Source organism: Apteryx rowi, unplaced genomic scaffold (genome assembly GCF_003343035.1).
Source record: "Apteryx rowi isolate R43461 unplaced genomic scaffold, aptRow1 scaffold_117, whole genome shotgun sequence".
NCBI lineage: Eukaryota > Metazoa > Chordata > Aves > Apterygiformes > Apterygidae > Apteryx > Apteryx rowi.
Genome location: NW_020447386.1, coordinates 2,158,072 through 2,170,443, shown reverse-complemented (window position 1 = coordinate 2,170,443; position 12,372 = coordinate 2,158,072). Strand labels below are relative to the sequence as shown.

General features: G+C 35.9%; 1 protein-coding gene across 5 annotated transcripts in view; it reads right to left on the bottom strand.

The window, feature by feature from the left end:
* Positions 1 to 12,372, bottom strand: part of CEP170 (centrosomal protein 170) — a 112,539-nt gene that overhangs the window by 31,252 nt on the left and 68,915 nt on the right. For 4 of the 5 annotated variants that reach the window (XM_026081859.1, XM_026081879.1, XM_026081890.1 and 1 more), the window contains exon 10: positions 710 to 836. In XM_026081859.1, the coding sequence (XP_025937644.1) occupies positions 710 to 836 (127 nt within the window). Of the gene's footprint in view, positions 1 to 709; positions 837 to 7,207; positions 7,358 to 12,372 lie in introns of all 5 variants that reach the window. The other variant, XM_026081899.1, reaches the window with a different exon arrangement.

The following is a 12,372-nucleotide window of genomic DNA, read 5'->3' as shown; positions in this document are numbered from 1 at the left end:
TACCTTAATGTGCAAATATCAGCATTAAAATTACACTAGAGTGCTGTGTTAAATCACCATCGCTAAGCTGAGATTAACAAGGAGAAAAGAGGAAAAGTAAAGTAAGGTAAGCAAACCCTTCATTGTCAAGAACGTACACCTTAAAACAAGTATTTAAAATCACAAATGTGAGCAGCAGTTTAAGGACAGAGACAGCCTGAATGTCTGACACTTGCAAGAAAAAAGAAGATAAAGAAGCTTGATCACGGAAGAGAAGGTATGTTTCCTATGTTTCAAAGCTTAGGAAGTTTGCTTTAGCTGAATGATGGCTACAGTGAAGTCTCAGGTTGGACTGTTTAATAGTCAATCTATTAAAATCCAATTTGGGAAATTGTGCTGAGGCAGTCCTGAGAAAGATGTAAGCACAAAAAACATACTATTAAAAAAATCTGATACACCAGCCCGACTGCATTAAAATGAAAGATTCTTTTATATTACACAGCTTTATGTACTTTTTGTAATGTTCAGTTTAATATTACCACTTTTCTGCTATGTCAAACACCATTATCGTTGAGCTAGATTTTACATTGTTTCTTCTAAAAGACATGAAAGAATTTTAGGTGAAGAACTAACAGTAGAAAAGCTGTCTGTCTATGTTTATAAAACCAACTCCTTTCCCCCTTTCATAGGTTTCTTCTGCAGAAATTGTGACAAGAACTGCTTTTAGTACCATTTTCCAGTGGAGCAGGCACAGATGACTCCAATCTGATGTCATCTTGGTCATGCTGTGTGTGATTAGCAGCCAAACTGGCCCACTGTGATACCCAGCGTTTACTTCCAGGGGCAGTAGAGCCTTCCTAAAGGAAGAAAAAAAAAAAGGCAGAAGAAAAATTACAACTGATAATTGCTGATAATTACAACTGATAACTGATGCTTTTGATAAAAAGCACCTCCTCATTCCAGGTATTCATGGACTAAAAATTTCAGACACTATTTTCCTGGATGGAGTATATGTTGAACAAGGAATTTACTCCATTATATAGTTGCAGAATAAGTACAGAATAAGCAGCATTTCCCATTGCAATGAGCTTTTAAAAACCAAAACTAAGTAAAAATATGTTAGAACATGTGCCTGGTTAGACCCAAGTTATTTCAGTCCTCACATCAGAAAAGCTGTTGAAAAAAAGGGGGGGGGGAGAAATGGGGAAGAAAAAGGAGAAAGAAGAGAAAAGGACTTTCAGAAATGAAAACTGTACTTCAGGAAGAAAAGAAAGTGACATTTTGCTAGTTTAAAAGACACTTTTGCCAAGATAAATTATATATACTTCCTTACAGAAAGACTAGTTTAAAGACTGCAATAGCTTGTAATGACTTTCAAAAAACCCTAGTCAAATATTTGCAGTTTACATAAACATAACTGCCTGAAGATCAGGGTACTTGAATGAACACCTCAGTGAAAGTAAAAAGGACATCCAACTATTAAGTTACAAAACTATTCTCTTCAGACTAGCAATAATACATACATATTAATGTATTATAATAATTAAAAGTCAGTCCTTCTGAAGTAAAGGATTGAACTGCTTTCTTATTGTAGACAAGACAGGAAGATCGGACCAGTTCTTTGGCCTAAATTAAAAGCAGAAACAAGACTGGCTTTAAACAAAAAGCAGGACCATCCTAGTGAGTATCAATGAAGTCAATTTAATCAGTACCTGATCATTTTTCACAGCTGATCTGAAAAGAAAATAAATCAACTCTCCTGCAGGGAAAGCTTTTTAAAACCTTGGAAATTTTAAAAATTTAAAACAGTAAATATGAAATCAAATCATCTTCTTATATTTATGTTTTTACAATAGATAAAGCATTTTTTTCAAAAACAGATTTCTGAACATAATGCAATATCACTATTTCATCCAGCATTTTATAGTCCCTCTTGCTCACACCTCCAAGACAGACAGCAAGCAAGTGTGGATGCATATACATGTGGATATGCATACATACATGGGGTGGCACACTCTCAAAGGCTTTATGCAGTCTGATTGACTGGATTCAAAAGACAAAACACTGCAGATGAAAAATTTGTTGCCTACAGTTTCAAAGGAGTTGGATAATTTTAGGTAAGTCATATTAGAAATCACAAATCAAGACCAACAAAAGAGATGGGAAGGACACTGAGGTACCAGTAATTTGCTTCATGAAAAAATCTGTAGGAGCTATTTAGAAGGTTAGCTGAATCAGAGCTGCCTGTTCAAATCCTCTCACTTCCATTCAAAATCGGTGATTATGCCTAGCGCGCTGGCCATTTGGGATTCTGTTCTTTGACCAGGAACCAGTCTATATATCTCTTTTGATCAGGAAGGAATCCTGTAAATTTTGACAACAGAAAGTGTTTCTATTGCGGAAGCCTCATTTTTTATTTCATTTCTCTAAACTATTTACTCCGTTTCTCCTTGTCCCTACTAGCAAACTGTCATCCTTCTCAAACCAATTAATTACAGCGCAAGCCAAATATGGTAGAGCTCCCAATTATCTTTGCTAGAGGGAGCTCTGAATAGTTCCTTGTATATTCTCTAATTCCAGAGAGACAGTGATAATACGTATCCGAAATCTGAATGGCACTTCAGTGGAAAAGTACGTTAAGATTTTTGCAAATTAATTGTAGTGAAGGAACATGATAAATTACTTTTTTCTTAAAGTAATTACACTGCCAAAAAACCCTGTTTTCTACACAGCAGTGGATGTGAATGTTTTGCCAATTCTCTGTATACACAAGCACAACTAACAAAGCTATGAAAAGCAGTTTCTTTTGACAGCAATTTAAGAATGAAAGCTTTAATAGCTTACTAGATAAAGTTACCCAATAATTTTTCTTAAGTCTAGTATACACACATCCAACAGTGAGATTTTTAAGACACACATACTAAAAAAAGTTGAATTCAGTTATTCTAGCTTTCTCCTAAAATCCATACCAACTTTCCTCTTACAGGCTTTCAAGTAACCAACCAGTGTCTGAGACATCCTCCAAATATTCTCTTGAATGCCAAGAGGAATTTTGCAGTCTTTCAGAAAGGCCAGGTTTACTCAAGAGGTATCAGCCTTTCAACTTCATGTTTAATCTGCTTTCCCTTATTCTTATCACATATTCAAACTAAATTGGAGCAATACATCTTCACAAAAACTACCTATGGATTTCTGTGGATGTATTATTTAGCCTGAAGATTTAAAGCTTCAGGCTCTACTTCTACAAAAAAACAACAGCACATGCACAAGACACCTGGAAGCTACTCCAATATATGGCACTTCAGGGCACAAGAACAATCTTTTTTTTTTTTTTTAAATAAATTTCAACAAGCACAGGACCATAGGAGAAAAGTCTTTTCAGACATATACTCCAGGCAGCTTTTGTTGTAAGAATTGTGTCATGCCCATCCTCTTATAAATATTTCAAGGGCCATCTTGAAAGCAATTCCTTTAGATTGTCCTCCTCTCATTGCTTCAGAAATCTATTCCTCCAGGGGTGATGATCTCTTTCCTAATTTCCATACTCACTTTTTTTTAAGTAGCCAGTGTCTTCACATTTGTTCATGGAACAACACTGACATCTGTCTTAAGTAGTTCTTTTCCTTTTGTTGCGTTTACTCCACTAAGACAGCAAAAGCCAGCAGCCATACCCATCTCAGCTACTATTTAGCTAGACGAAATGAATTAAATTATATCAATTTGTTCTTGTAAGGTAAAGCTTCATTCCCTTAATTATCTGAGTAGACATCTTTGTACCTTTTCTAGTTTTGAGTTCACCCACCTTGAACAAGAATGGTCAGAATTCCACTGCCAATATTTCAGAGGAAATTTCACCCACAGCTTCTATCACGGCAACACCACTTCCTGTTTCTACTGAAAAGACTTCTCCTAATGCATCCAAGGGTCACATTTGCCTTTTCACAGCCATATGACATTTATCTTAAGTACAACATCTAAGCCCCCAAAAAAGCAACTATCAAACTTCAGACTGAATGGTTTGCTCTAAAGAAGGACAGGAAATTAGCGTAATGAGGGTGGACACACAAAAAGAAAATAAAGCCTCTAATACACACGGCAGATCTCCAGTTCTAAAAGCAATACAGCAAGTCTGTACATAGAAAAAATTATTCGGTACACAATGTCAGCAATAATATTTCTTTTATTTTCAATGGGAAAGATGTGAAATGGGCATTCAAAACACAGAAAGAATCATTGTGGTCAATAACACTGATGACTTTGCAAGCACAAAATCAAGATTCTAAGTTTGCTTCAATCTTCGTAAAATAAAAGATGGATATGTCCTTAAAAAGCACACCAAGTAGAGACAGAACTGAATGGTGGTAAACCATGTTCATGATTAGAGAACTGTGGTTGGCACATGATGACTGGTCACTGAAAATTAAATGGAAGGTGGGTGCATAAATCTTAGCCCAAATGTCTGCAATATTTACATTAATTAAATTTGCATAATAATAATGTTCTCCACCTTTGTTCTCTAACGTATTTAATTTTTGTTCTGAATTCACACTTACCTTGGTTGGCAAGTGGCAGCTTATAATACAGAAAATAAACACATTTAAATATTTTAAGTAGATGGATTCAGTAGTTTTACTCAGTACTTACTGCCTGATCTGTAACCATTTAAAAGGCAAAAACCAGTGCATGCAGGCTCAACCCAACTTTGTCAGACACTCATTCTGCATTTTTATTTAGTCTCATTACATGAACTATACCAAAGTACCCAAGCATGTCATAACCAAGGAAAAAAAAAAAAAATCGAGAATTTCTTTATGAGAGGGGCAAATTTTACTCCCTCTCAAAAGAAGTTATTCATGATACTTCACAAGCCCTGTAAACTTAACATATTTAAGTTCAAAATAATCTTTCAAACCAAAGTCCTCTATAAAATCTTCATCGCTTTCCAAGCTATCTTTTCTTTTTAATCTTCCAGAATTGAAATCTCTGAAATTTTTATTCCCCCAATGCCTTTTTTTCTTAACGTCCATCATGGTCTGACTTCACCTCATTCTGCCAACTCATCTATAGGCACACCTGTGATGGGGCAGACAGAACAAGGCCCACCAACAGTCTGAGCTGACGCAAATCTGCAACACTGAGCTACCCAGAGCCTACCTGGCCGTACGTCTTCAATAACGTTTATTAGCTCATGAACTGCAGCTCAGTGATGAAGTAAGTCTTTAAAAAAAGCACAAGCAGAAAAGCTTGAATATGACTAGAATATGATGTTCAGATGTGCCTTATAAATCAAGCACATTTTTCTCTCCCTTTCCTAATGATAAAAGAAACTGAGTCTAAGTTTTGGTAACAACACTTTAAATATTACAAACTTCTCTCCAGTTGAATCAATAGTTATCATCATGTTTCCCTACTACAATACTACAAAATACATTTCTACTATCTGGAACCTGAATTGGCATGTCTTTTATTTCTACGTACATATTAACTAACTTCTATTTTTAAGTTTCTCTAGTAAGTTTTCTTCTACCTTCAATCATCCTCATCTTTTCCTATGTCAATTCTCACTATATCCACATTGCTTGTAATAGCTTGGTCTCCTCTACCTACAGAAGAATTTTCATCTTTTTTGTATCATGCCTTGTAATAAACTTGCAAATTAAGATTATGCCAAATTACTCATTCCCTTCCCAATATCTGAAGACCTATTTATTCAGCAAAACATCCACAGTAATAAAAAGGCACCATTCTCATAATTTCTCCCAAATTCACAGCCAGTTTTAGTATGTCATTGCCATTCTTAAACCTGTCTTATGATCATAAAAGAAGCCAAACCCTGTAATCTGCAAAGCATGACACCTGGAAAGCTCAAAATTCATAAAATAAACCATGTTCATAAAAAAAAAGTTCATAAAATAAACCATATATGAATCTTCTGCTATTTATTCAACTAGAGAAATGCAAAATGTAAGTATTTTTGATAATCTTGAAAACTGGTATGGCACAAAGGAGCTGAATGTTACAAAAGGCATGAAAAAGAAGAGTTAGAGTAGGATTGTGGTTACAGATTCAAGTAAAGTAGTAAGGTGCAAGGTGGTTCATCAAATTCTACCATACAATATGACCATGTTACATGGCATAATTTATCCAAAATAACAGCCTTAGAGAAGCTATTCAAAGATGGTAATCTAGGTGTGACATATATAGTGACTTATTTAGTGTAACAGGACTGCATAGTAGCTAAAATACAATCATGACAAAACAGATCTTTTCTATGAAGAACAGATTCCTAGAACCTAAAGACAACATTTTTGCATGACAGGCACACAAAGTCACACTTTAAGCTCTTGATATATTTCAGAAATTATCAAATGTGTACTAGCTTATTTGCAGGATCATATTTAAGCAACAGCTTACCATGGCAACTAAAAGTACGTGCAGCATGCTTCGTTACTGTTATCGGATTAATTCTGCTCCAGTCTGAGCCTGTTCTGTTCCTATCACATTTCAAGTTTACTTTATCCATCACAATGATACCAGAACATCTTCCAAGATTTCAGTATGAAGTATGATTAACATCTAGCTCATGCACACATCCTGTGAGTAATGTACCAAGAACATGTGTTTTCCTTTGTCTAATCTTTCACTAACTTATTAAATGCCTCCCGCTTGCCTCCAAGGCCACTAACATAGCAGCTCCACGTGAGCAGCATCTCACTTGTGAACTCACACCCTGAACATGAACACCTGAAGTCCTCTGGTTTTGTAAAAAAAATTCTGAAATGTATTATTCATCATGTTTTTCCTGGCTGGCTTTGTATCACGCATTAAATGTATATAACTTATTTCTGAATTTTAATATAGTTACCTCCTTTGGGCTATAAAGTAAAACCAGCTTTTTCTCAGTTGTACTGTATAACTTACGAGAAGTGTATATTGCGCAAATGTGTGTTGCAAATGTAACGTTACAAGGAAATTCCTGCTACATTTCCAACACACTGGTGTTAGTGGATATAGAAAGGTAGCAAAGTTTAAAATGCCTTCACAATTTAACTTGTCTGACAGAGAAATTTTGATAATGCAATAAGGGATTAAGAAAAATCAAATAGTTATAGATCTGAACTGGTATTTTCTAGTGAAGGTTTTTTTTGCTGTTTAACACTTACTGGTCAATTATTAGTGCTCTCTCTTATTGGAAGAAAAAAGAAGACCATCAAAAATTAAATTCTACCTCTGCGTCAAGAAATCCAGTTGTATTCAGTGGTCTTTTTTCTTCCAGCACTACTGTAGCAGAATTTATAGCCCAATCTTTTACTAAATCTTTCTGCTTCTCGTTGATAACAGGCCTATTATAATCCTGGCTGTCATCCACTCCAAATACCTGAAAACGAAACAAACCATTATACACATTAACCCAGTAACCATCCTAATATTCAATGTTCAATGTTAATGGATGGATGGTGGCATGCTGGCATAGTGAGTTTAAGTAATTTTTGTTGTATTATGCTTATCTGTCATCTTGGTCAATCTACAAGTTAAATACAAGAAATAGCTACACCAATTATAAAGAAAGAGCAGAAGTTTATGTCAACGTCATCAAGATTTATGGAATTGCTAGTTGCAATGGTCAGATATGAAAAAAATGACACACTGATGAAGGAACAAAAAACACAACCAAAATCATTATCAAAACAATTTTAAAGTCCATTTCCCAACTAAGAAAAAAAACCAACAGAACTGAAAGCATATTTTCAGATTTTTGCCATTATGTAGTGAAAACAAGAAATATGTATGCTTACATTTGCTACTAATATACTCACTCAATTATTTCTTTAATTAAAACAAAATTTCCATTTTTTCTTTGACAGGGAGTTAGCAGATTTTAGAACTCCACCGGGTCTCAAAACCCATGTAGACTAATCTCATTCAAGATATGGCTTCCGTTGGTTCTTAAACTACACTGTTTCCTACTGATGCTTATATTGATCCCTTCCATTTGTGACAGAATACTTTTTCCATTACATTTACAACCATTGCTCACATAGAAAAATACTAGAAAAATGTGTTTCAACTACTACAAGGCAATTTAGTAATATGCAGTTTAGTAGGAGAGCCAGTATATCATCTATCAAATTTATGAAAGTCATAAATATTAAGGAATATAAATTCTTTCAGAACAGACATATACTTCAGAGATGTTTTAGGGAGTCATTTGTTATCTTGGAAACATGCCATTTGTAAAATTCTGCCTGAAAATGATAAATGCACTATTTTTACTATTAAGGACTTTAACATTAAAGAATTACAGAATTGCAGAATTACAGTGGAAAAGACATACAGACATTAAAATTGGCTGCTGAAAAGATTAGCTATAATGCCAAAAATTGCTTTGCCTTAGGGGAAGCCAAAAAACCCCCCAAATAAACAAACAAAAAAATGACCTGCAGAGATGTTACGCTCTTGCAAAAGTATGGCTAGTGCTAAAGAGAAAAGATAGGTGTTTTTTTTTTTTAAGCTAGACTTCTCACTTACTAAAATCTTGAACGAAGTTAGTGTATTTAAAAGGATTCACCACTAGATGGCCACAACCCATAGTGTTTTTAATGTCTGAAAAGTAGGTGAAAGGAAAAAAAAAAAAAAAAAAAAAGCACTCAGTCATTCAACTCCTGCCGTTTGTGGAGTTACTCTTCTAAAGGTCCAGAAAGACGTTACTATAGTATCCATACACTTATAACTGAGGAGGCTTTTCAGTGTGATTGCATTCTGCTCTAGTGCAAAAAGCCTGCTTTCTGCGATTCTAAAGTCATGAAATGCTCCCCAAATCTTGAATAAATATATATTAATCACTTCTAAATATTCTCATGCACAAGTTGCTTAAGAGTATTTTTAAAAAATATTTCCTAAAAAAAGAGTATGGTACAACATATGACTTTTCTTTACTGATATATTCCTGATTTGTATCTTCAAAGATTGCTACCACTGTACAAACCGGTTATCATGCGCTGCCTCCTTTCTTGAATATACTGTTCTTCTGCAGCCACTTTTTTCTTGGTTTAATATAGTTCCACAATTTTAAATATTCTTTTAAATTAAAAGAAATCGTGCTTGTATTGCATAAACATCTGAAGAAAAATATTAATCAAAACCTCAATATTTAAGCAAGACTACAGGAGTAAATTGCTGCCTGTAAATTGCTTAACAACATTTGGCAGCACATTTATTTACTGTGTCAATAAATTTCTTTACTTGTAATCACAAACACCACCATGTAACACTTTTTTCAGTGTTACCTCTTCTAAGCTTGAAGCTCTTTGCAAATCTTGTTATTCTTATTCCATTACCAAAGTTACTGTGCAGCCACATTTGAGTGTTTAATCCGTTTTTTTTAATGTAAAAGATAATATGGGTAGCTGTAAGATCCACAGAACAGATTTATCTTCTAACGCAACTCCTAATGCTTCTTCTGCATAAATAGTGCGGATATAACAGGCCATAATAGATAAGCAGAATATTCGGGGACACTATTATTTGGAAAGAAAGGCAAAGCATCTTCTCAAATAAATTATTATTTTTGCACATTCATTCTACATCCATGAGTACTTTTATGTACATGCACCTCCCCCCATCATAGTTGCACTGCTACACCACTAGCTCAAAGCTCCTCTTCAGAAAAGATGTTATATATATAAAATCCTTCTGAAAACAGGGGCATTACTAGATAACTAAGACTTTAAACATGAACAGAAAACTCTGCAAAAGGTAAAAAACCTCATGTTTAAATTTGAGAAAATTTAGAATCTCTCTTATACGCCTGTCAAATATCTGCAGGAAATGTATACTACCAGAATTCAAGATTAATCAATCTACTTACACAGTTCACCAAATAATGAGAACATACCCTAGGCAGAAACAGCCATGGAACAACCTGAAACTGTGCTTGAAACTGTGTCTCTACCATTCAGAAAAACAGCTATTTGTATTTTGTGGGTTGTTGTGATAAAGTATGTTTGCAAACAGTGGGGTGTTGTGATTGAAGTTTAAATAGACAAAGACCTCTACCTTCCTTCAATATTTCCATTCTTCAAATATTTCCAGGATTTCAAAATCATTTGAGGGAAGTCTACGAGAAAACTTAACCAAACAACAAAAAAATATCTTGATGAAATGGTAATGACAGCTATTGTTGCATCTCTTATCCATTAATACAAAAAGACTTATTTATACAAAAAGACAAAAAGTTCTTTTCTGTAAAACTTGTATTTGTCAGAAGAAACACCTGCAACTTTAAACAGAACCAGCTACTATCTAGATTTTGATTAGCTCTGTCTTTGAGAAGAGAAAGATGCAGCCAGGTTAACAGATACAGGTTTGGACAAGGACTGAGTTGTTTGAAAAATGAGAAAAATGCCTTATTTTGTTTTAGTTTTGATAAAGGAGGTAAAGAGAGTCTAAGTATTCATTTATGACTTACAGAACTTTACTAACCATCTCAAATCACAGGTATCCAGCACACAGCTGGGTCAATGTTTAAAAAAAAAAAAAAAAGGTGAGGTTTGATTTGCTTTTTATTTTTAAACTGAGACAGTTGTACCTACTGTGGAGAAAAAAATTCCTAAAAATAATCTTGTTATTAAATGTTCACAGCTTTTTTAAACAGATGTCAATTCAAAACAAAAGTTTATAGAAATTCACTCAGAAAGATATCAGAGAAAGCTACATACAAGCAGTCAGCCTTTCCTAAGCAATCATTCTCCTGAAAAGTTGTTCACATATTTTCTGTACTGTTCTGTCCTATTAGTTTTATGAAATGATATTTTAGCAGAAAAACTAGATGCTTTCATCCTGAATGCTTGAAGTTCGATCAAGTTACAAAACACATAAAACAGGATAATAATTTTCACATAATCCCCTCACTCTGATTGCAGGGGAAAGTCTAGACACCTAAAGGGCAAGTCAACCACCTTCACCATCAGAGTTGCATGGAGTCCCTGCAGTCTTTACAGCACAGCTGTAATTAGGGTGGAACTGTCAGAAACATTGCACAAACTGTAGTGGTGGTGGTAGTGGGGGTTATAAATAACTACTAAGCACGAAGCAGAGAGTCAGGATGCTTAGAAGGATAGGGCAACAACAACAACAAACCCTGCTGCACAAATTCAAACCCCATTTATGAAAGGTGGTAAACAAAATGTTTAACCTCCAGTAAAACTGACCTCCTGAGAGAATGGGTTAACAGGTGACAGACAGACTGTGCCCAGTTTTGGGCCCCCAGTACAAGAAAGACATGGATGAACAGGAGGGAACTCAGCAGAGAGCTGTCAAGGTGGTCAGGGCCAGAGCACTTGCCCTGTGAGGAGAGGCTGGGGGAGCTGGGCTCCATCAGCCCGGAGAAGGGGGGAGTCCTAACAGCAGCCTGCCCATCCCTAGGAGGAGGTCATCAAGACAGAGCCAGGCTCCTCAGAGCACTGCATGGCAGGAGGACAAGAGACAACGGGCATAAGTTGAAGCAAGAGAGATTTGGATGAGGTATAAGGAAAAGCTTTTTCAGCCAGAGGACAGCCAGACAGTGCGAACAGGCTGCCCCGGGAGGTTGTGCAGTCACCTCCTTGGAGGGTTTCAAGACTCGATGTGATAAAACCCTGAGCACCCTGGTCTGACCCCAGGGCTGACCCTACTTTGAGCAGGGGGTTGGACTAGAGATGTCCTGAGGTCCCTGTCAGCCTGCATGATCCTGTGATCCTATGATAATTTAGCAGCTTAGCTCAAAGAGTAAGTCAGTCTTAAGAAAGCCTGGAGTGAACTCCAGTACTCTCCCAAACTCTCAACACTATGGCTGGCACGTAATGAAGTCTCCCAAATCAGCAGGGAAAAAGCGAGTTCCCAAAACATGCTTTTAAACTTCAAAGCAATGAATGGCCCCCCATGGTCCCCCTGCAATACTCCGCTCACGTTCTGTGGTTGCACCAGTAAAACACGGGGACAAACAGCAGGCTAAAAATACAGCAAGTCCCAAACAAGCCTGTTGAGCAGTATGTTTGCTGGAATACCACCTCAGCCTCACAAGCAGAGAGGCAAAGTACAAACTGACTGCTGGCCAAAGAATTGTAGTATCTTGATGTAGATTTATTAAAAAATTGTATCACTTTATCTCAGCAACACTGCTTCAATTATCCTGAGAATATAACTTTATATAAAGCCAGTCATTCAATTTTATTTTTTAAATTCTTTATCCCATAACGAACACAAGGTAACAAAATCTATGTGACACAACCCAAGCAAGACACAATCCTTGCAAGAAGTATTGGCATATTTTAGGGGACAACCCGAGTTACAGCACTGACTCTGAGCACATGCCTTGCCCTCTTCTGCACAGCCAAATTTTGTTAAAAGGAGAGT